We start from the raw sequence: 25,008 nt of genomic DNA, 5'->3' as shown, positions 1-25,008 counted from the left end.
TGCTGATCGACATCAACCTTTGGAGTGATGTGGGGAGAGAGTGCCATCTACCCACCCAGAGAGAGCAAGGCCAATTGTGCTCTTTCAGGACTCCGGTAGCCGAAGGTGAGCTACATGGACAGGACCGCCGATCTGCCGATCTCCTGTGTGGAAGCACTTAGCCCGCTCTACCATTAGGAGCCCCATTGGTTGCAATTTTTGAATAAGAATTTGAGTATAAAAGGGCGGTTCAATGGAACGTAGATTGAGCCAGAAGTTGGGGTCAAACTTAGTGGTGTCATTAATTTGCTTAAAAAAAAAATCTAAATTCTAAATTAACTGCATGCATTAACTTTGACACCCCTAGTATTTTATATTAATGTGGCAAACACGTTTGCAATAAAAAAAAGTTTTATTACTATATTCATTATTAGATTTTTAGGCTATATACACATCATGTAATGCATCTGTGCTTTTAATGCACTGGTGGTCTTCACTAGGTACAGTAAATAAGATGAACTGATACATTACTCAAAGAATGCTTCTTAACCAATTCTATTGTGCACTCTAAACTAAGTGGAATATTAAGAAATTAGGATTTTGTTGGAGCAGCACAAACAAGTCAACTGGACAGTTCTACATATGCTGAAAACCATACACTTACACTCATACACAAAATGGAACACACACACACACACACACACACACACACACACTGCATGACTGACTAGGGTGCTTTCTAGTGCTGAACTATTATCTTATATGAAAAGAAGAAAAGAATACAACCGCTGTCCCAGTTAAAGCCAAGTTTATTTTCACTGCTCATCACAACAAAAGTGCACTGCAGCAGAAAATTGGTATGTGCGGATCACGGCATGTAGAATCTGACGTTATGTACTGTGACAGCTGATTACTGTTGAATGATTTGCATATAAACACTTCCTGAATCACAGTTCCCAGCAGCAGAACAGAACAAAGAGTAGATGGGTACTATGGGAACATCCCCTTACTGTAAAGCACAACTTTGAGTAAGTTAATTTCTTTGATAAGAGACTAAAACAGACAGTGACATGTATGTAAGTGATGTATTTATACAGCAGAGAAAGAGAAACATGAGCAACTTTACTGGGTATCAAGATCATACGTGTTTCCAATCTACGCCCTCTTGGCTTCAGTCTGTGAAAAGCATCACCCTAAATACTAATAATAAATCTACTGTCTAAAAGTAACAATGACGCAAAAAAATAATAATTATTGGTGCAACCAGAATTCTGTACATTTGCGCTAATGCTAAACACTACTTTCAACTGAAACAATTTACATCCTAACTGAAACCTAAATTCAGCTGGTGCATCTGGCTACTGGCAAATTTGACATCAAAAAACATCAAAAAATCTACAGGACCTCAACATGGGCTCATATTATCAGCCAACCAATGTATCAGTCAGGTCCTAGCATAAGTAATACAACAGTTTCAATAAAACAATAAACATTAAATTATAGGTGTCATGAAATTACAAGTTCACAGTTGTGACAGCACAGTATTTTACTGGTGTCCTGAACACTTGTCGAATACTATTTAGGATAAATACTGCTCATCTAGAACAACTAACTATATCAGGAATTGTAAACTCCAGTCCTGGGGGGGCTGGTTTAAAAACTGGTTGCCTCACCAGTAGGGGTGGGATAAAATATTGATATGATCATATATCATATATAATAATACTGTATGGTATCAATGTGTGGAGTCAACTATTAATATCATTATTGAAACATAGGCACTCTAAACTCCCTAAGACTTAGGGCTGCAACTAATCAACTAATTAGTCAACTAATCTATTGATTATTTTTTTGATGAGTCAACGATTATTTCTGCCATCTCCTCCATCTCTAAAAATGATAGAAACAGCTGAACATGAGATTTAAAAGCCATTTAAATGTCTATATGTTGTTTAAACATGGAAAGTACTAATATTTAGTGATTAAATATGTAATTCTGTTGTGTTTCGTCACTTTTGAAGACTAAGTTGAGTGTAACCTGTGTGAGTAAGCCATTTACCCATCTCCCATCGTGCTTCTGTCCCCAGGAGCTTGTGTAATGTGGTACTGTTACAAATGAATGATTAGTCAAGAATTTTAAACATTTTCGATTATATCGACTAATCGTTGCAGCCCTACTAAGACTAGCACCCCAGTTACTGCTTCATTACTCCATGTGGTGGCACTAATCAAATGAATAGGGTAAACCTGGGGTCATTAGAAAGTGTTTAGAAGGTGTGGACAGGAGGCCATCACCAAACTGTGTTGGACACCAGTCCCCCAGATATCACAGTTCACCCCCCCTGGACTTTTTCACTCAAAATACAGTTTATCCATTGTTACAGCATTCAGGTAACATACAGATTAAAGTATATCTGTAAACCACATGTACTACAATAATACAAATAATAAAATAATAAACAAAAAGTGACTTACTGTCTTGAATATCGTAACAACACAAATATTAATTAAGGAAAACCAAGACCAGCACCATGAAATACAAGAAGGAACTCTTAAGATGGCATTTTCTCACTTTGAACAAAAAAAAACAAAGCATATAAATAACATTATTTTGGCTGCTGATAATAAAAAAAAGAGCAGGCCATCAATATTTTCAAACTCTTCAAACATTTTTGGAGCATGAAACCTTTCACTTATAGCCAGGCTTAACTGGTATAATAAACTTATGTAAATTAAACATTTCTACTGTAATCTAATCTAAACCTTATGTTTTTATAAAAGTAATATTAATGTCAAACATATTTTTATTTATTGTAATTTATTTATTATATTTATTATTTCATATGTTTAATATGAAACCTATTTTATATTTATTTATTATGTATTATGAACTGACTGTTCTAGTCAATTTAAGAAGTAGTAATGAAAGCTTTAAAGAGTAAATATTTGTTTATTCATTTAGAAATATAATCTGTAAGGGGATTATGTAAAGTACTAATTATATTTTTATAACTAAGCAAAAAAACAATGTTTATGGACAAAAAAGTTTAGTATCAACCTTTACATTGGTACCCAAAACATGCTTAAACACAGGGTCAATTTGACCTGGGAACATTACTGCTGTTGAAAATAGCAGAAATAAAAGTTAATAGCAGGTTAACAAAGTGACTCAGCAATACAGAAAATCAAATCAACTCCACTAACAGTTTCAATATTTTTAAAAAGTACATTTACATTAAAACAAAAACATAAAAAGTATTTACCTGCCTTTTCTTTAAATTCATAACTTTCATAAAATATTTAGATTTTTTTAGTTTAGATTTTTTCGTCTTTTATAATATTTATATTATAATATTATAATTATTATAAAATTAAATTATTTATTTTCTCTTATCTGACATAATATTTCAATATAGTAATAATATAACTTCTATCATCAAATCTACCCAAGCATTTTAGCAAACAGCCACATTGAGTAGATAAACTTGACTGACTGGAATCTGGAAATGACCCTACAACCACAAGTTCGTTCCAAAGGGAAAAGGGATAAAAATTCCCAAATCCAAGTTTGCCAAATCATGCTTATAACTAACCACCATGATTAGTCTTTTAATTCTGAGCAAAAAGGCTGAATACTTGATTCAGTGTATATAAGTTTATAAAACATATTTAAGTTTAGGCTTACTATGTCTTACAGTCTGTAATATAACAAAAGGAGAAAAGGGAGATTCTAACATCCCATAAAAAAGAAATCATTGCTGCTTGACATGCTGACAATTTCACAAAGGCTAATAATAACAACAAACAACAGTAATCAAGAATGTCAAATGTTTCTTATATAAATTTTTAGATGTTCATAATATTATCAAAAGTTCACCACCTCAAAAGCACCACTCCCTTTTATTACTGTACTCCAACCATTATAGGCTATGAGAACGCTGACACCAGCTCAAGCCTACACCAAAGAACCTGAACACACACGTGATCTACACTGTACTTTACTGCATTACGTCTGCGTGTACAGTATGTTCAGTCTAACATTTACTTAAGATTTAGTTATATCTTTAGATTCATGTGAGAGAATTTACTAAATCTTACATTTCCCATGTCCGAGTAGGTTAAATCCAACCCTGTTTAAAACCAACTTGATTTATTTCCACAGATTCTTCCAATCCTGACAAGCTTTATTTTATGCCGGGTTTATCTTCCCATGTCTCATCATTCTTTGTTCTTCCTGATTGAAGATTTCAGCAGACCTCTTGTAGACACTTTCTCCTCTTTGCCATTCCTTTCATCTTTCTTCTCCTTCAATCGTTCAGCCTTCTCCTTCTCTTCTTTTTCTTTGATGAGCTTTTCTTTTTCTGCTTTCTCCTTTTCCTTTCTTTCCTTTTCAAGTTTTTCTTTTTCTGCCTTCTCCTTTTCAGCCTTTTCTTTAGCCAGTCTCTCCTTCTCAAGTCTTTCTTTTTCAGCCTTTTCTTTCTCAGCTTTTTCTTTGGCTAGCCTTTCCTTTTCTGCTCTCTCTTTTTCAGCCTTTTCTTTGGCTAGTCTTTCCCTCTCTGCTTGTTCTTTAGCTAGCCTTTCTTTTTCTGCCTTTTCTTTAGCTAGCCTTTCTTTTTCTGCCTTTTCTTTAGCTAGCCTTTCTTTTTCAGCCTTTTCTTTAGCTAGCCTTTCTTTTTCAGCTTTTTCTTTAGCTAGTCTCTCTTTTTCTGCTTGTTCTTTAGCTAACCTTTCTTTCTCTGCTCTCTCTTTTTCTGCCTTTTCTTTGGCTAATCTTTCCTTTTCTGCTTTTTCCTTAGCTAGCCTCTCCTTTTCTGCCTTTTCTTTAGCTAGTCTTTCTTTCTCTGCCTTTTCTTTAGCTAGTCTTTCTTTCTCTGCCTTTTCTTTAGCTAGCCTCTCCTTTTCTGCCTTTTCTTTAGCTAGTCTTTCTTTCTCTGCCTTTTCTTTAGCTAGTCTTTCTTTCTCTGCCTTTTCTTTAGCTAACCTCTCCTTTTCTGCTTGTTCCTTAGCTAGCCTTTCTTTTTCAGCCTTTTCCTTAGCTAGTCTCTCTTTTTCAGCTTGTTCTTTAGCTAGCCTTTCTTTCTCAGCTCTCTCTTTTACTGCCTTTTCTTTAGCTAGCCTCTCTTTTTCTGCTTGCTCTTTGGCAAGCCTCTCTTTCTCTGCCTTTTCTTTTGCCAGCCTTTCTTTCTCTGCCCTCTCTTTTTCTGCCTTTTCTTTAGCTAGCCTCTCTTTTTCTGCTTGTTCTTTGGCTAGCCTTTCTTTTTCTGCTTTTTCCTTAGCTAGTCTCTCTTTTTCTGCTTGTTCTTTGGCTAGTCTTTCTTTCTCTGCCTTTTCTTTTGCCAGCCGTTCTTTTTCTGCTCTCTCCTTTTCTGCCTTTTCCTTAGCTAGCCTCTCCTTTTCAGCTTGTTCTTTAGCTAGCCTCTCCTTTTCTGCCTTTTCCTTAGCTAGTCTCTCTTTTTCTGCTTGTTCTTTAGCTAGCCTTTCCTTTTCTGCCTTTTCCTTAGCTAGCCTTTCTTTTTCTGCTTGTTCTTTAGCTAACTTTTCTTTTTCTGCTTTCTCTTTAGCTAGCCTCTCTTTCTCTGCTCTCTCTTTTTCTGCCTTTTCCTTAGCTAGCCTTTCTTTTTCTGCTTGTTCTTTAGCTAGCCTTTCTTTCTCTGCCTTTTCTTTAGCTAGTCTCTCTTTTTCTGCTTGTTCTTTAGCTAGCCTTTCTTTTTCTTCTCTCTCTTTCTCTGCCTTTTCTTTTGCTATCCTTTCCTTTTCAGCCTTTTCTTTTTCTGCCTTTTCCTTGGCTAGTCGTTCTAGCTCTGCTTTCTCTCTTGCCGCCTTTTCCTTGGCTAATCTTTCTTTGAGCTCTTGTGCCTCAAGCTCCTCTTTGGCTTTCTTAGCAGCGAGGATGAGTTGCTTCTCCTCTTCCTCTCGAGCCAGAATGGTGCGGACCTCAGCCAGTGCTAGCTTAGCAATCTTTTTAGCCTCAATCTTCTCATGGATCATCCGAAGCTGCTCCTTCAGAGCGGACTTCAGCTTTTGCCCAATTTCTCTGGTAGAGGGTTCTAGATATTCAAGGAAAAATGCTCAATTTGGAATTTGAAATTTCCACCTTCCATGCAAGAATGTAGCTCACGCTCATGAACAGAGTTAGTGTTCACACACAAAGCCATCTCAAAAACCCGCACAGTGACCTCAGTGTCCTTTAAATTAATTCATGTGACTCCGCTAAACCAGGAATTAAAGATGTGGGTCTTAACATTTTCAGTGTCATAGGCCATTCACTTCTTTCCCTGCAGACACATGCCTCCCACTTTACAAAAGGGATTACCTTACCTAGGACCTGGTACATAAATGAAAATAATTTAATTTTTGAAAAAATAATACAAATCTAATTGCAGTGTAAAAAATAATTCAAATCAGTGTGCAAAATCATTTTTAATAAATATTTCCATGAAAATGCATAAAATGGCCTGCCAGGCCCTAAACAAGTTGTTATGGAAAAGCTGATTAGTATATTCTTTTAAACATACAATGTGCAGTGATCAGCTTTCAGATCTGCACTCCATACAGCCATACAAACCAAGCCTAAATCACACTCAACAGCACAACTCATGCTATATACCTTTACTTCTCTCATCTTCCTTTTGTTTTTCCACTTCTTTATGCTTTTCAGCTGCAGTGAGAGTGGAGGCAAACAACATCAGTAAACACAACTGTGAAATTATCATAACAATCAGGAATTTTAACTCACAGACCGATTTAAAATAGATTTTTTTGTCTAATGTTTTGTATTTTTATATGCTTTGTGTATGATGTATTTGTATACTTTGAATGTCACAAACTTCTAAACTTTTAAGAATGAACAATTCCCAATATGTTTTCTGCTCATAACATCCAGTAGCATACACCTACATGTTTTTGTCAATTATCAAATCAGCCAATCGGGTGGCAGCAGTGCAGTGCTTACAAACACGCAGGCACTGATCACAAGCTCCAGGTATTATTCATTAACCGAAAAACTTAGAAAATCTCATCCTGATTTTAAATGTAGAATGATTGTGTGTGCCATTGAATTTTAGAAGTGCAGTTTAGAGCAGTTCCGAATGCATAAAATGTCAAATTATGAGCTGGCCTTCCTACAACTGCAGAAGGCTGTAGAGTTGCACGGTGTACCGAAGGTTCGATTCTTTTTCGATACTACGTCATCACAAACGATTCGGTTCTTTAACGTTCGATGCTTTCGATACTGTATATAGCCCAGTCACTAGCTTCAAATGAGTCAAATTAGTAGGCGCGATTTGATTCAGTTCATAAGAAAACTGATTCACACCGCAGCAGTCGGTGTGGCAGGATTCAGATAAACTTAGTGTTCTGAACAAATGAATCGATTCACGCGCAAGCCAGCAGAGCAGCAGCGAGTGTAGAATGGCGACGGCTAAAATAACAGATGTCTCTCGTCCGCGACTTGTGGCCAAAACGGGCGCGAGGAGTGAAGTGTGGGAAAATAGTCTGAGATGTAGGCATCTGTTTTTTATTGATATTTTTATTTTTAAATAAAATAACGAAAACTGAAAGTGAAACTAAACTACTTTATTAGCGCTGTTTTCACTCCCGCAGTTGTACAGCGGGGGGTGTTGTGCCGATTCTGTCCGCGAAGCGGGAGTCGGATTCAGTAGCGGATTCGGCACCTCGCGCTCCGCGGTGTTAGTTGTAAGCGCTCGCGCTAACCGCAAAATACGACAGAAAACACTGAGGGAGCTGCAGACTTATGTGTGGGACTAGAATATGAGCACGAGGAGATCAAAGAGAACCTTTACCTGTGAGTAGCTCACATCAGAACACGCAAATCTCTCACTCTCTCACTCTCTCACTCTTTCTCTGTGTCTCTCTCTCGCACGTGAACGCCTCCGCGTTTGACCTGCAGCACTGTGTTTAGCTGTTCTTAAAAATCATTTTAATTAAATAATAGTTCTCTGCTTCTATGTTACAGTGTTATTTAACATAATTCTGATCATATTTCGCTCATTCATTTAGCAGAGATCTCTACAAAGAGCTGAGAAGTCGACAGGTTAGTGGAGTTAGTCAAGATACACTCTGTCTGTAGCTTTACTAAGATTTACTAGCGACTGCTAGTAAATCACGTTAACACGGAGAGGAGTGTGCAGGAGTTTTGTTTTGGACCCGTGGTTCGCAAATCTGTGGTCAGGCACGTAGCCTGCTTGATCGTTACACTGAACATGGGCTTATTAAAAACGGTAAACGGTTGATTAATAAAACGGAGCAGTGAGTGTTAAAATGAACATAACATTGTAATGTTCTTCTGTCTCTTTATTTTCCTTATTCAGAACTTAACTTCTGCCCGCCCGTCAGGTTCACATAGTCAGGTTACCATTACCTCTGGTTTTAGTTTTAGTTTTTAGGAAGTGTTTAGATAATTATGTTATAGTTAAGGTTATAATAACGAAACTTGTTTTTTGTACAAATGTTTCATTTTAGAATAAAAACGTTTGCACCGATTGTTCAGTGTTCAATCCAGTTCAGTCAAAAATAAACATTTTATGTTCAGATATTTTTATTGTTTTTTTTTCTTCCAAGTATCGTTTTGGTATCGAGAATCGTGATACTACAGTTGGTATCGGTATCGAAGTCAAAATTTTGGTATCGTGACAACCCTAGAAGGCTGTGTCTGGCACCATTTACTGTATTTTCCGCACTATAAAGCACACCAGATTATAAGGTGCACTATCAAAGAATGTCTATTTTCATATATATATGGTGCACTAAATTCTAAGGTGCATTTTATGTGACATAGTAAGGAACAGCGGTGTCGCCATGTTTTCCTACTAATTTAGCAGGTCTCGTCGCTGGGTGGTGGTGAGGTAGGTTAACTAAGTTAAGTAAACCTAAGCTAAGTAAACAAAACTGTAATTCTAAAAAAAAAAAAAAAAAAAAAAAAAAACACTTTCTTTCAAAGTCAAACATGTGCTGGATGTTAATCTACACAGATTTCTCTCCTGAAAACTGTTTTTTTGGGGAGTAAATTGCTTCCATTTACTTGCAGTAAGCTTAGATTCCCAAACTTCTCAAGCCCAAAGGCTGGGTCATTAGCAGTAGCTAATGCTGGAGAACTCCTGCATAACTCTGCACTTCAGCAGAGTGGCTTTACTGCTCCTTACAACCTGATCAGTTAAATTCATATATAAAGTGCCCTTACGATTTTTTGAAGATTTTAGCTAAGACCAGACTATTTATGCACCTTCTCACAAGTATTGTCAGCAGGATAATGCATCATGTCACAAAGCAAGGTTGTCTTAGACTGGCTTCATGAACATGACAATAGATTCATCAGTTATTCAGTGCTCCTGCTAGTCACCAGATCTGATAGAATACCTTTCGGATTAAGCAGAATATGGGATTCCCAAGATCAGAATTTCAGGAAAGGAAAGTTTCCAAAATATTGCAGAATCCAGAGTTATAATAGTATTAGTAATTAGTGGTCGGCAGGTGACGACAGTGTATCCACATGAGCTTAATTCTTACTCCAGCCACTAGGTGGCAGAACGTGAGCGTGAGTTCAGTTTGCATGCTGACTAAAGACAACTGGATTCATCAACCATCAGAAACTGGATTCAAGGTCTGGATTTACAGACCTCTGCTCTAATCTGATCATTAGATTAGACCTCTTATTAAATTCCCTGATAGATTAGACATTAGTTTAGTCATGCATTTGGAGTAGTACACTTTCAGATAGCAAGGCAGGTGTTAAGCTGTGGTACAGATACACCAGCAGGACTGACAATCCAACAAACCACTAACTGAAGCAAATTCCCATATGGTATTGAGAATATCACAATTACTACTTAATTCAGGCACACTTAGCCATTCTTATACATCATTTGCATACTTTTTTCAGCCAATCAAAAAAGCTCCACATCCACATAAGAGCTATTTATGACGTATATAAAGCTGCAACATAACAAAAACAACGACGAGAGCAGTGTCACCACAGTCACGGAAATCAGTCTTGAAATACCTTTGCTTGCATTTTTTTTCTTAGTGGTCACTGGAGCTTTCTCTGATTCAGAGGAAACAAATAGTTATTAGATTTCTGACAGACAATACAAGCATGAGGATCTACGCTACACACATCCACACATGATATACAAACACATACATACAATACACACACACACACACAACCCTGGTTCCACGGCCCTTTTTCAGAAAACAAGGCCAGTGATCACTCAACTGGTGATCACCACACAAACACACACTCATCCTCTTAGGCAAACATGCTGCTGCCATTTATAACAGAGGTGTCAAACCACAACTAAAAATATATAAGATGTATATGTTATCGATCACTAAGATCACAGAAAGAAAGTAATTTTAATATGATCGGAGTATGATTGCAATTCTATACCATTTTTCTCAATGTAACAGCTTCTTAGATGCTTTCTGTACATTTGTGATCTTCAATGGGCTAAACACTAATAAGAGACATTTTTGACACTCGGCACAGGCTAAGGCTGTGTCCAGTATCCTTAAAGAAGACTATTACAGATTTTGGAGTGACATCACTGTGGCAATGCCCACAGAGCCTCAAGCATACTTCTTTTTTAAATTCATTAATTATTAATTAATTCATTAATTTATTGAATTTTGTAATACATTGTGAAGAAATAGTAAAACATGACAATAAAACTTTATAATCACATTAACTGAAACTTCATTTATCAAATTAAAGTCACTTAGATTTCAAATGTAATATTGGTAAGAAAATAACAATCACAAGTATTGTGCACAAATTCTTTGGTTATATTTATATTTACACTATATGGACAAAAGTATTGGGACACCAGCTCATTCAAGTTCATCCAAGCATAGGAATGAAAGAGAGGAGCAGGTGGAATGGAGAGAAGGAGGAGGTGGAATGGAGAGAAGGATTAGTTTTTGGGGAAATGCTGAACTGAGCCAATGACAACACTCACTTTTAGCTCACCAAATACTGTTCAGCCAATCACAACTGCTGCAAGCAGCCATCCTTGTAATTGTGTCAAACGTGGATGATTAAACTCAAACCCCGTCATTGAGGAGAAAATACTACATTTCTAAAATGTTGTGAAATATTTTCCAATCAGATATAAAAGTGGCAGCCTGTTTATTTTATTTTATTTATCTATTTGTTATGTGCTCATATAAAGTGATTACATACGTTCTAATGTCATGTTTTACTATTTCTTTACAATGTATTACACAATTCAAAATATAACTAATGAATTTAAGCGGATGTCTGTAAGTTTGGGGATTTAGGCCCCTCTCTGGTGAGAATGGGTAATTGCACCGAGCATGCAGAAGAATCATTCGAAACTTGGCAGGTGTGATGCGATCTTCTTTCAGAGTGGATGAATCCGATTCCAGGTTATGTATAGTTAGAGAGAGAGAGAGAGAGAGCGCACTCAGTCAGACACTTCAATTTAACTACAATTTTTTTTTACTATGGGTGAATGAGCTACTGAGGTCTGAGTTTCCCCTTCTGAAGTCTCCATTGCTCCACCAGCCGCTCATGTTCAGTAAAACTGAGTCGAATGATTATTTAGAGGCTGTACAAGTGACCTAAGTACGTAAGGACACATGACATGGCCAGAAGAACTCCCACGAAAAGCGACCAGACACCCCAGTTTTTAGAATGAACTTTAGGCTTAGTGGGGATGGTTGTTTCAGCACACTGGTACCATTAAACACAATATTTTATCCCTTCTTCACTTAGAAATGCTTCTGCTTTCAGTTTAGAAACAAAATAATATGGACTGCCACTTTAATAATTAATTAATTTTAAAAAAGTGTGCTTGTGACACTGTGGGCATGGCCACAATGATGTCACTCCAAAATCTGTAAAAGTCTTCCTCGAGGATATTGGACACAGCCTGAGCCTGTGAAAAATGAGTGCAGCCAAAAATCTTAACAAAATTTTCCAACAGTTTTACCACATACCATTTCTTTCGCCCATATTGTGCACTACTATAGATCTAATTGACCGATCCAACGCAGCTTTACAGGAAAAGGAAAAACCTCTTAACTTTGAATGAAAGTCAATGTAAAAACCTTTTAATACAAATAATTCTGAAGCATGTCTGTTGGCCCTATCATTATGAAGTTGTGGCACAATGGCCATGTTTATGTATATGCATGCATACGTTTGACACCCCTGATCCCATACGAACTATACTACGTGCAATCCAATTCAGACTGTGTTTACGGTGAAATACCTTGAACAGGGCTTTTATTTCTTGGCATATCCACAGAGTCTTCAGATTCGAACGGAGAAAACTCTAACAGCAATAAAAGAAAACTAATGTAATCAACATCTACCTCATAACAACTGAAGTCTACAGCTGTAAATAACTATGAAAGTTAACTCTGCTATTTACAGTAAATCAAACAAGAATCATCATCACTGCAAATATGAAAGCATCCTCTCCAATCCTGAGCTCTAGCAAACCTGACGCTTTACCGTCATTCAATGTACAGACATACATACAAACACACATACACACAAACTCACATACGCACAAACTCATGGAAGGAAGATAAACATTTCAACTATTGGGAACATTGCATGCCAACTTCCAAGAAGCTGAATCAGACCAAGATGCCATCTCGAAATTTCAAACATCAAAAAAAAAAAAGAAAAAAAAGGCTGCTGCTACATACTGCACATGCATGCGAGCACAAAAGCAGCTCCAAAAGTCCCTAAAACATTTAACAATCAAAACTCCTTCACTGGATTCTGAAGACGAGCGCACATCTACACATTATCTGCAAGACGACTGCATTCAACACAAGCTCTCAGAAGTGACATAAGCCTCAAAGCAGACACGTCTCTCGTGTGCAGAAGAGCAGCTCGAGTTACAGGGTGAATGCCCTCCAACTTCACGACATACCAGCGCCCCTCTCCTCCAACACAACACCCTCTCCATCGTCTCCTCCCTCACACTGAACCAGTGCATCACAGAGGAGAGCCAGGGAGATTTTCAACCAATCAGAGCCTTCATCTGCTAAAGCATCAGCGCTCACATTCTGCACAGAGACATCGCCTTTGCAACAGCCAGGCAAACCTACATAGCAGAGAAGAAATAAAGTCAGACTGAAAGCAAAAGATACGAAGACAGATATGACGACGGAAGAGAAAAAAGAAGAAGTGTCTCTAAAAAAAAAAAAGCAGAAGAACGTCTGTCTGAGTTTCAGCTATTCAGAAGTCTCTCTCATGACCTCAGTCTGCCACAGATTTGATTTGGAAATTAATTAGATATTTTTAGTCAAAACAAAAATAAAAAATCTAGTCTAGAAGTCAGTCATAAATGTCAAAAGTATTCACTGCTGCTTATACACTGACATGCCAAAAGTCATGGGATAGCAGTATAATCATGAAACTGATCATGAAGTTTTTCCTCAGTCATCACAGGTCAGCTACTATATCCTCCATAAGGAATTAACATTAGCAAAAACCAACAGAATCCCCATTAGAATGCTTCATAAATTATTATTCAAACAATACCCAAATGTAAAGTATCTCTTCCATGCTTGCCTCCATAATCTAACATTTAAGTGTCTTGTGTTTTATGAAGGCAACTCTTGGTCTGGATTCATGCATGTGGAAACATGTGGAATTGAGTAATTGGGTTTAAACAAGTATTTGTGGCAGCCCTGTGTGTGTGCTATTATTGTGTTAGCTGCCACTGCGTGCCCAAACTGAATGCAGAGGCACTGATAGAAATACTGATGTTGCATGTTTATCAATAAACATGTTTTAAGTTATAAAAGCCAGAACAGATTAAGCTAAACTTTATGTAACACCTATGTCACAAAAATTCCTTAACTTGTATTTCATTATTTAAGTATACACCATTTTATTAATGCTTTTGAATTGTTCAAATGGTTGGACCAGATCTTTAGAAGCAAAAAGTTACACTTTTAAAATAAGCTGTGTCACTATGGGATCTCTTGGGTTAATGCAAATTTTTCAGGGTTACTTATTTTATTCTAGACAAAAGAGAACATGCTGCAGCTCACGTCTCCAGAGGTTCTTAGTCACTGTGGTCGCAATATTAACGGAGACAGTTTCCGGACCTAAAGGGAAATGTGTTAGCCACAGATGCTAAACTGTCGCTCAAAAAAGACATGCGGTGAAGATACTCAGTTTAAAATGTGTGTCGTAGTTCAGAGAAAGAGAAAGCCATCAGTCCTGCCACTTTGCACACATCAGTAAATCTACTGCAGATAATCTGCAGATAATCTGCAGATAATCTGCAGCACAGATTATGATTACACATTATATTCTAGTTTACAGAAGACCCCTTAATCCTGAAGATCATTTAGGAGTGCACTGAGAAGCTCTGCTCAAAAGCATTTGTTAATAACCTAATAACTGTCCTACAACACTCTTTGATTAAAGAGTAGAAATTAGCCCTCGTCAGTCATGCAGAAAACACACCCATACATATCTGGACAACATACATACATATACACTCAGAACTCACCCATCAGAACTTTGGCATCGTCCACATCAAAGTCCCCGTCACCATCTGCATCATAAATTCCTCCCAGTGTACCTGAAAACAAGGGGAAAATTCATTGCATGGACAACCAACCAAATATCCATTAAACAATATATCCATCAATCAAAACTGCAATCCATAAAAACCTCTATGCAACCACCCTTTTCCTCCACATTCAACCAACCAACCAACCAGCCAAACATTCTTTCAACCAACAACTCATCCATCTTTCCATCCAATTACCTTCCTCCCCATTCAACCAACCAACCAGCCAAACATTATTTCAACCAACCACTCATCCAACATTCCATCCAATTACCCTCCTCCCACTTAACCAACCAACAAACCAGCCAACCAGTCTCCCAACCAACTATCCATCCAAGCTGTCGTCCCTCCAACCTTCTATCTAATTACCCTCCTTTCCATTCATCAAACCATCTTGTCAACCAACCAAACATCCATCCAAGCTGTCATCCATCCAGCCTTCTATCCAATTACCCTCCTTCCCGTTCAACCAACCAACAAACCAGACAACCATCCTTTCAACCAAACATTCATCCAAGCTGTCGTCCATCCAAACTTCTATCCAGTTATCCTCCTCTCCATTCAACCAATCACCCATTCATCAATCCAAGCGGTCATCCATCCAACTTTCTAACCAGCCACCCTTCTCCCAATCAAATAATCAACAAACCAGCCAACCATCCTTCCAACCAACCAACCAACCAACCATTCAACCAAGCCATCTTCCGAGCTGCCAACCTTTTATCCAACCTTCTAACCAATCACCCATCTCTCCATTCAATCAACCATATACCCAACCATCCAACCAACCACTCAAACGTCCATCCAAGCTGCAATCAATAAAACTTTTCTAACCCACCATGTCTCCATTCAACCAACCCACAAGCCAACCAATCATTTAGCTAACCACCCATCCAACCAACCTTTTGAGCAGCAATCCAACCAGCCATCCATCCAGCGATTCAACCAAACATCCATAAACACTTTAAATTCCCTATTCAAATCACCATCCAACCACACTTCCAAATCTCCATCCAACTACCGAACCATCCTAGCTAGACAATTCGTCTCTCTCCTTTCTCAGTCCTATCACATGACAGAATGCAGAACAGAAGAGAGGACATACCTACGATGTTGCTGTAGTCAACCAGGTCAAACCACACAACACCCACTGACATCCAGGCACCCAGCAGAGCCAGCACGATCAGCCAGCTGAAGATAGAATGTCCCTCAGACTTCTTGGGGCTTTTACTGACAGCAGGTACGGCCTGGGGCTCTGTAAAGAAAGAAAGATAGAAATACAACAAATTCATAGATAGAGGTACCCTTTTTTTTTAAGAAGCATGAGACACATTGCAGCAGCATAGTAACTGTCAGTGTTATCTTACCAATGTGTTGAATAGGATGGAGATGATCTGTAAAGATGTTCTTTGGACTAAGGTAAATCTATCTATTTAACCCACAGAGAATTGTCTCTGCATGTTATAGTGTTTCACATAATAAGCCACAATACAAGAAATACTGGGGATATAAAAGAAAGTATGGTAGGAATCAAATGGAGGCCTTGGAGCTCTGTGTCTGCAATTGATCTGCGACTGATGTGAATATATTGTTCAGCCAATGATTCACCGAGTCATTCACCAAGTCATATTTCGTTTGCATGATGTTGAGAAAACCTTAAGTCGATTTGTTGATTATCGCTCTGTTGCCACGTGCCTTACTACTTGTCACAAAATCACCGCTACAAATCACGTATAGAAAGTCAAGCTGCTAATGCTTATAGACCTTTTGAACTATCAAACTCAAAAGAAATCAAATGCTGCACTGGCCAAGAGATCAGCTGGACTAACCGGCTTGATAATCAACATGTTTTTGTCTGGAAGAGCAGCTTTTTAGCCACCTTATTGGTCATTAAGTACAAGATTAGCTGAAACCAGTTAGGAGCAGGAGCCTGTGTTTATCTGGACCTGTCAGCAGGGAGGTATTAAACGTTACAGTGCAGTTACATGCTCTTCCTCTAATTCTCACTTAAAACAATAGAACTTTCCTTCTTGGCTTGCTTGGACAAGCTCTACAAGTTGAGACTGAAAGAGGTTATCAGAGGTAATTCAAAGGACCCAATGATATTCCGGAGAAAACACAAAATGTATAGAGGTCTTATTTACCACAGTATAGGACAAAATAAAAAATGTTTTCAAAAAATGTCCTTGTTTTCCCAATAGTCTTAATAATTGAATTGAATAAAAATAGCTAACTTTTAAATTCAGTCTACATCCAATCAAAATGAGCCAACAAAACATGGTGGTCACTCACCATGGATATGAAAGAGTTGAAAAAAATTACAGCTGTAAACACTCTTTCGACCTCTTCATTTTTTTGAGAATGAGTGCACATTCTGCAATCTTCATTTATTCAGTTTTCGGAAATCAAGGTAAAAGAAAATACAGCTCTGGAAAAAAATTAAAAGATCACTTCAGTTTCTGATTTTGCTATTTATATGTATATATTTAAGTAAAATGAACATTAGTGTTTTATTTTATAAACTACAGACAACGTTTCTCCCAAATTCCAAATACAAATATTGTCATTTAAAGCATTTATTTGCAGAAAATGAGAAATGGCTAAAATAATAAAAAAGATGCAGAGCTTTCAGACCTCAAATAATGCAAAGAAAACAAGTTCATATTCATAAAGTTTTAAGGGTTCAGAAATCAATATTTGGTGGAATAACCCTGGTTTTTATTTGCAGTTTTCATGCATCTTGGCATGTTCTCCTTCACCAGTCTTACACACTGCTTTTAGATCATTTTATGCCACTCCTGGTGCAAAAATTCAAGCAGTTCAGCTTTGTTTGATGGCTTGTGATCATCTATCTACTCCTGATTATATTCCGGAGGTTTTCAATTTGGTAAAAAAAAAAAAAAAAAAAAACAACTCAATTTTTTTCAAGTGGTCTCTTATTTTTTTCCAGAGCTGTATATGAGTGCCAGTTGCAATTGCACACAAAATGACTCAGATAATAAGGCTAACTCCACCATGTTTTACAGTTAGTACATTTCCTTGGATTGAATGCATATCTTTGCTTCTGACCATAAAACTTTTCTTACAGAATTAATTTATTTGCCCATGTGGTTCTAGCTGCAAATATTAGTTAAGCTTGAAAATCAGTCAAACTCACATAAAACTCACTTTACTATGGGCTGTTCCTTGGTGTTTTTTGGACTGTTCCTGACCGTCTGAACCTGTTCCCTCTCAGCTTGGGATAAATGTTAGAGTTTCTTGGAATCTATTAGTTTAGAAAAGGCTCTGTGTGACATTCCTGAATTGGGTAAACCTAATGTCTTTGTTACCGGATCTTTTTTTCTAAGCTCCTTGGACTTGCCCTACTGTACTGTGTGCTGGTCAATGTAATGAGTGCTGAGAAAAAATGCTTTTTAATGTACGCAGAATAAACAAATGTAACCAAGTGTAGCCAATCATGATGACTAACAGGAAGTTAAGAGCATGTGGCCTTGACAAGTAAAAAAAAATAGCACCCATTGTGCACACACAGCCTGTCTAGTCCATGTAGATAACTACTGCCATAGGAATAGGACTCTATGGAACAAACAAACATGAAACTACTGGCACCACGTCTAATGCTTTTCTTATTGAGCTGTGGAGCAGTGGAACTCTGGAATGATGGCGCTCAATTTAACATTTTTGGGATGAGTTGGGGAAGAGTTGGGGGTCATACTGACCTCACTAACGTTCTTGTCACTGAATGCAAAAGTCCTCACAGTAATTTTCTAAATTGTGGTAGAAAGCTAAATTTTTATGACCCATAATTTAATAGAAACAATGAATTAGCAGATGTTTCTGTTATGTTTTTTTAACCATATTCTCACTGTCCAATGAAAAATATGTAATCTCCATTTTGGATGATTTTTGACTTTATTACATAATTGGAACACACAAACTTGATGAATGGGCCAACATAAATTATCCAAAATTACCTGACAAACTCTTTTTACATCTTTACACATTTTTTTCATCTTCACTAAAGTTTTGGTTTGCTGTTTTGGGGATACATGTTTTTTTTATTAGACAACAACAAACTTATGTATATTCTTGAGCCTATTTCAGAAAACCGCCAAACAAAGATTCAACAGATGCTCTTTTTTTTTTTTTTTTTTTTTACTTATTCTGCCCCTGAGAAAGAACTGTTTTTAACTTTAAATTTTTAATATTTCAAGAAATTACTGACAGCCATGGCATTAACATCTATGATGAGTGTGAGTAAACTTTCAATCTCAACTGTGTGTCCTAGGTTGTTTGTGGTGTAAACTCTGAGTGGTTGTGTTGGCCAGAAAATGTTTAGAATAGAAGAGACTGGAAGAGTTTGGATTCCTCAGTCTCAAGTGAATCCTGTACTCAATTCCAAAGTTATCATGTCATGTCACTAGATGTCCTTGAGAAACTAATATTAAGGTTGTCATTATATTGGCTTATTGTAGTACAATTATCCATTTTGGTTTTTCTTAGCAAGAAGAGCCCAATGAATGACAGCTGGTGTGTTTAGTGTGTTAAACTGTATGTTTTATTTAACTTGAATTAAAAAAATAAAAATACTTATAATAATTATATTCCAATGTCTGATAAAAAAACACTCACTATGTTAAGATACATGTTTAGGCTGTGAATGGCTGTAAAATGTCAGAGTGAACAGTGGCTCAGTAAATGACATCAGGATCATATAACACAGCATACATTCTACTGACAAGGTCACCTGTGCACTAAAATACACACAGACACACATGCCTATAGACATAGAAGATACATGAAGACAGACACAAGTATAAAAACACTTACACTTGCTGCAATTCACTGCTTTGACAGAAACAGGTGGGGGGAAGCAATACAATGGGAGTGTCCTACAAAGTTCATCAGGTGCACCATAATTGGGGAAAGTGATGAATGAAGCGCTTCAATGCCAGACGGTCATAAAATTGAGTTAGGATCACTTTCAAAACAACAAGCATGTTAAAAGCTTCCCTGTTCTGAGATACATGCTACTACCAAAGATGGAGGAATGTTCTGGGTCAGTATCATTTGTACTGGTCTCAGTATAAATAAAGTGTGTGAGTCAGAGAGAGAGAGAGAGCGTTACAGAGATAGTGAGAGAATACAAATACAGCTGTATTAAATTCTCAATTCCCTAAAGAACTGTCAGTTAACTGAGGTCTGATATACACACCATATAAACACAGTTTAACCCCAGAAACTTTTCACTCACTCGCTGAAACCCATGCAGACTACTTAGAACGTATGTCTTGATTTAAATACTGGCCCAAAAAAAAACAAAAAAAAAAAAACAGGAAAATACACCACAGGCAGCAAGCAAGTGAGTACTCAAACACTCCACACTGGTCAGCTTCACCTCTCCGCATTCTCCACTCCTCAGTCTACCTGTTACGTTTGCCATGTTTGCTCCGTCCGCCTTAGTTTCTGCCATTCCCGCAGCTTTCTAGACGAACGCTGCTGAAGAAAACTGCAAGGGAAAAGCAAGTCTTTTTTTGCTCATGTGAAGCGGTGCTCGCTGGCTCAGCTGCAACTCGATATAGACCTCTGGGTATTTTTAGTGCTGCTGTGATCACACCACACACTCTCCACTGGACCTCATATGGAGACGAGTGACAGTGGCAGTGGCAGTGCCTTTCTCACATGCACGCGCTCACGCACACACTTGGAGGGGTGGCACAAATACACAGACACACACACACACACTCAAAAACACTAATATTCAAATATACATCCACACATACATATACCGGGCACCCCTGGCTAATACACTCTGACATGGCAAAAATCCAGGGCTAAGAGTTTGTGAATTGGTCATAATATATAGCTCAGGGAACAGACTGGGAACCCCACACCTGTATAAATTCTGAGGGGTTCTCTTCTGAGTGACACTGAACACTGGCCAATGTGTTTATGGCAAGGTGACATGAAATATCAGAGTTAGAGCAAAGCCTTATGGTGGATGCCAAACAGATAGGATGGACATACCATTTCTAAAGTTGCGTAAGCATTTAACATTACTTTATCCTCAGGCTGGACAACAATTCAATATCAATATTTATTGTGATATTTCAACGGCAGTGAGATAAGTTTTAAAACACATTTATTAATTTGGTGGTAGTACCATCATGCTGTGGGGCTGTGTGGTCCATGCCAGTCCTGGGAATCTTGTTAAAGTTGAGGGTTGCATGAATTTCACTCAATATTAGCAAATTCTTGAGAACAATGTTAAAGAATTAGTGAGAAAGTTGAAGTTGCACTGGGGCTAGATACTTCAACAAGACAACGACCCTAAACTCTGCTTAAAATCTACTTAAGCACTCATGCAGGGGAACAAGTACATCATACCATCTCAGTCCCCAGACCTGAATATTATTGTAAATCTGTGGTGTGATTTAAAGCGGGATGTCCATGCTCAAAAACCATCAAACCTGACTGAACTGGAGACGTTTTGTAAAGAAGAACGGATCTACTAAATATTGATGTATTTTTTTTTTCTGTTGAAGTACCAAAATGTATGCACCTGCTTAATTCTGTTTAAAGATTTATTGCACACTTTTTGTAAATCCTATAAACTTCATTTCACTTCTAAAACTCTGTGTTCTTCTGCTATATGATATATTTAATTGTAATTGCTGTTCCGAACATCCAATGATTTATGGAAGGAAAATCATGAAAATTATCAGGGGTGCCCAAACTTTTTTATACCACTGTACATAATGAAAACTAAACCCATACTGATAGTTATAGACTTACAGTGGCTTGCAAAAATATTCATATCCTTTGAAGGTATCCACATTTTGTCACCTTACAACCACAAACTTAACTGTATTTTTATTGAGATTTTAAGTGATAGACAAACACAAAGTGAAACACATCACATAAAAATCTGAAAAGTGTTCAACCCCCTTATAAAATCCAGTGCAATCAACTGACTTCAGAAGTCACTTCATTAGTTAAAAGAGTCCAGCTGAGTGTAATTTAGTCTCAGTATAAGTACATTTGTTCTGTAAAGGCCTCATTGGTTTGTTAGAGAACACTAGTGAACAAACAGCATCATAAAGACCAAGGAACTCACCAGACAGGTCAGAGATAAAGTTGTGGAGAAGTTTAAAGCAGGGTTAGGTTATAAAAGTTTTGAGCATCCCAAGAAGCACTGTTCAATCCATCATCCAAAAAATAGTATTATAAAGTATTCTACACCTCCAAACCTACCAAGTCATGGCCATTCACCTAAACTGACAGATCAACCAAGGAAAGCACTGGTCAGAAAAGCAACCAAGAGGTCCATGGTCACTCTGGGGGAGCTGCAGAGATCTACAGCTCAGGAAGGAGAATCTGTATATAGGACAACTACAATAAGTCATGCACTCAAATATGGTCTTTTGGAAGACTTTTGTCCAGAAGAAATCCATGATTAAAATAAACATATGAATTGTTGTTTGTAGTTGCAGCAAACATGTGGAAGAAGGTGCTGTGGTCAGATGAAACTAATGTTAAACTTTCTGGCCCAAATGCAAAACACTATATGGGGAGGAGATGGATGGAGCTAAATACAGGGCAATCCTGGAAGAAAACCTGTTGAAGGCAACAAAAGACTTAAGACTAGGAAGGAAATTCACCTTCCGACAAGATGATGACCTTAAACATACAGCCAGAGCTACAGTGGAATGGTTTAGATCAAAGAACATTCACGTATTAGAATGGCCCAGTCTTAAATCACACTGAGCTTCTGTGATGTGACATGAAAATTGCTATTCACAGATGCTCTCCCTCCAATCTGGCTGAGCTTGAGCTGTTTTACAAAAAAATAATGGTCAAAAATCTCAGTCTCTGGATGCGCGAAGCTGGTAGAGACATTTCCCAAAGCGCTTACAGTTGTAATTGCAGTGAAAGGTTCTACTAAGGCTCTTCTAAGTATTTATATACTTTTGCAAATTACACTTTTCAGATTTTTATTTGATAAAAAAAAAAAAAAATTAAACCATGTATCATATTTTTTCCACTTCACACTTTGTGTTTATCTATTAATTAAAATCTCAGTAAAATATATGTAAGTTTGTGGTTGCAAGGTGACAAAATGTGGAAATGTTCAAGGGGTATGAATACTTTTGCAAGCCGCTGTATACTCGTTTACACTACCCTAAATACACCAATACACTCTACAAGTTCCTTACTATTCATGCAGAAATCCACAGCTCAGGCAATAGAATCTGTACAGTCACACACAGTCACACTGACGTTTACATTACACCTTAAACAGTGAAGCAGTTAACCTACAGGTGCCTGAACAGAACAGCTGATGCTCCCAACAGGAATACAATGCTAGTGAAAGGGGCTAAGCATTTCCCATGCAGAGAAATAGCTTTTTGTACATTATTAACAAGCTCAAAGTAGCTCCACACTTCATTGGTAGAAATCTGAGGGCAGCTTTATCAAATCTGGTGAAAATGCAGAGCATCTACTGCACTGGCAGCATTATTCATAACATTTTTATAATTTTAACAAGTAACAACAGAGCACATGAAATTCTTAAAACTCATGGAAAATACGTAGTGATGTAAAAGTGGAAGTAGAAAAAAAAAGGAAAATAATACTCCAGCAGGGTACAGATACAGATTTTTTGTACTTTAGTACATTACTACGGTAAACATCTCTGGTGATTACAACCATGTCAAGTTGTGTTCCTCATTGATTTGTGCTTCTTACCGGCACTGGGCATGGGCACTGGGCTGACCCACATTTTATTTTCATAATAAATATTAAAGTTTTCCCTGAACTCACTGTCATTCCTTGTCTGTGTGATACTATATTGTAAATTGCAATTAATAATACAAAAAGCAGCACTAGTTTTTTTTTTTTTAAGAATAGCAAGGTTTTACAAGGTGAGACAACCCGTATGAAAACCATATCAGCTCCGCATCCATCTGTCTATCTCAGGAACATTCACTCTTTATTTGTGCAGAACTCACAGAAGGACAGGAGACAGGAAAAATGGGAAACCGAAGGAGAACAAGGAAATTCCCAAGGAATTGTAGAAATAAAGCGCCCCAGGCTAACAGACTGTTCTCATATTATAGAAACAGTGTGCAGCCCAAACTGCACAACTAAAACGGCAGTTTTTGTGCAAGTTGTTCATGTTTTTCTAAGGAATGTTAGGAATGAGTCAGCTAGAGATTGGCAGTCTAGGAACAGAAAAGGTAAAAATCCACTACGCGATTTTGTTCCAACTGACTGGGAGGCTCTGCTACAGCTTAGATACAGCAGAGCTGTCTACACAGTTGGAACACAATACTGGGATGGATTTTAACTTCCTGGAGCCGGACTACCAATCTCTACCAATCTCTACTAATAGCGCATCATTACTGTAGACAAAAACATCCAGACACAGAGAAAAAGAGAGACGGAGAGCCACAGTTACCTTTTTTAGCCTGGTTTCGCCCCCCTTTCTTATGGCCCATGACCCCAGAGAGCAGTCTGAGTCCGGTCTTATCATAAACTCGCTCCTAACTAAAGTTAGGCGCTTCTGCACTAAACCAGCAGAACTCAGTAAACAGTAAAACTAGCGCTGCAGCTCACCACTCTCTCTGTGTAGTGAAGGAACGCAGCGTGAGAGAGACAGGCGTGGATCTCGTCCAATCCTTGCCTGCAGACAGAGAGGTGGGCGGGACTCCCACCTGTCAAAGCCTATCACCGCTCTGCAGCGCGTGAAGCGGGTGGACGCTTCGCAGGGGTACGTGCGTAACGTGGCAACCTCAGAACTCAGTCAGCTTTTCTCGCGAGAGTTTGGAGTTTCCCGCCCTCTGGTGGGGAAGCAGGGCCGTTGCACTGCATGTTTTTGCTGTTACATATTTTATATATACCATATTCTATCTAAAATGTACATATTATAATATGTGCAGTTCGGTTTGAGTACACAGAACGGCCATACGCATTATTGGACTGAAATTAGATTTTATAAAGGCTGATTTAAAAATAAAACATTGTGAGGGGGACTGTATAGGTTGTGGCATCCCTTTATTTCTGCTGTAGAATGAAAAAAAAATGGGTTTGACATTACAAGATGAACATAAGACAAAAGATCAAAATTTCAGTTTTTATTTTCATGTATTTATATCTGGATCTGAAGCACAGTTCAGAAGATAGCACCTTTTACCTGAACTTACGCATTTATCTTATGAGCAAATATATTGGAACAAATAAATGTAAAGTATATTAAAGTGAATAAGACCTAATATTTAGTTGCAAATCCTTTACTTTGAGCAACTACATCATGTCTGTGACCCACTTCTGTAATGCTTTTCCAGGCAAAGTGTTTTGGGTTATTCTTTTGCTGCATGATAAACAATCTCCCAGTCAGTTTGGTTTAATCTTTCTTTGAATTCACAGACAAAATGTTTCT

General features: G+C 37.7%; 1 protein-coding gene across 10 annotated transcripts in view; it reads right to left on the bottom strand.

Moving 5' to 3' along the window:
• The window catches only part of unm_hu7910 (un-named hu7910), a 39,560-nt gene extending 15,352 nt beyond the window's left edge, over nt 1–24,208 (bottom strand). Inside the window, exons 1-10 of one of the 10 annotated variants that reach the window (XM_049481905.1) lie at nt 24,028–24,103; nt 19,995–20,076; nt 15,673–15,822; nt 14,505–14,576; nt 12,909–13,082; nt 12,234–12,296; nt 9,998–10,039; nt 6,587–6,637; nt 4,855–6,026; nt 771–4,734 (exon numbers count right to left, since the gene is read on the bottom strand). In XM_049481905.1, the coding sequence (XP_049337862.1) occupies nt 4,198–4,734; nt 4,855–6,026; nt 6,587–6,637; nt 9,998–10,039; nt 12,234–12,296; nt 12,909–13,082; nt 14,505–14,576; nt 15,673–15,822; nt 19,995–20,040 (2,307 nt within the window). In that variant the 5' untranslated portion in view covers nt 20,041–20,076; nt 24,028–24,103 and the 3' untranslated portion in view covers nt 771–4,197. Of the gene's footprint in view, nt 1–770; nt 4,825–4,854; nt 6,027–6,586; nt 6,638–9,997; nt 10,040–12,233; nt 12,297–12,908; nt 13,083–14,504; nt 14,577–15,672; nt 15,823–19,994; nt 20,211–24,027 lie in introns of those variants that run through there. The other 9 variants (XM_049481907.1, XM_049481906.1, XM_049481908.1 and 6 more) reach the window with 9 other exon arrangements.
• Between the last annotated feature and the right edge of the window lie 800 nt (nt 24,209–25,008).

Source organism: Astyanax mexicanus, chromosome 8 (genome assembly GCF_023375975.1).
Source record: "Astyanax mexicanus isolate ESR-SI-001 chromosome 8, AstMex3_surface, whole genome shotgun sequence".
In the NCBI taxonomy this organism is placed as follows: Eukaryota; Metazoa; Chordata; class Actinopteri; order Characiformes; family Acestrorhamphidae; genus Astyanax; species Astyanax mexicanus.
Note: the sequence above shows the minus strand (reverse complement) of the source record. Positions and strands in the feature narration are given on the sequence as shown.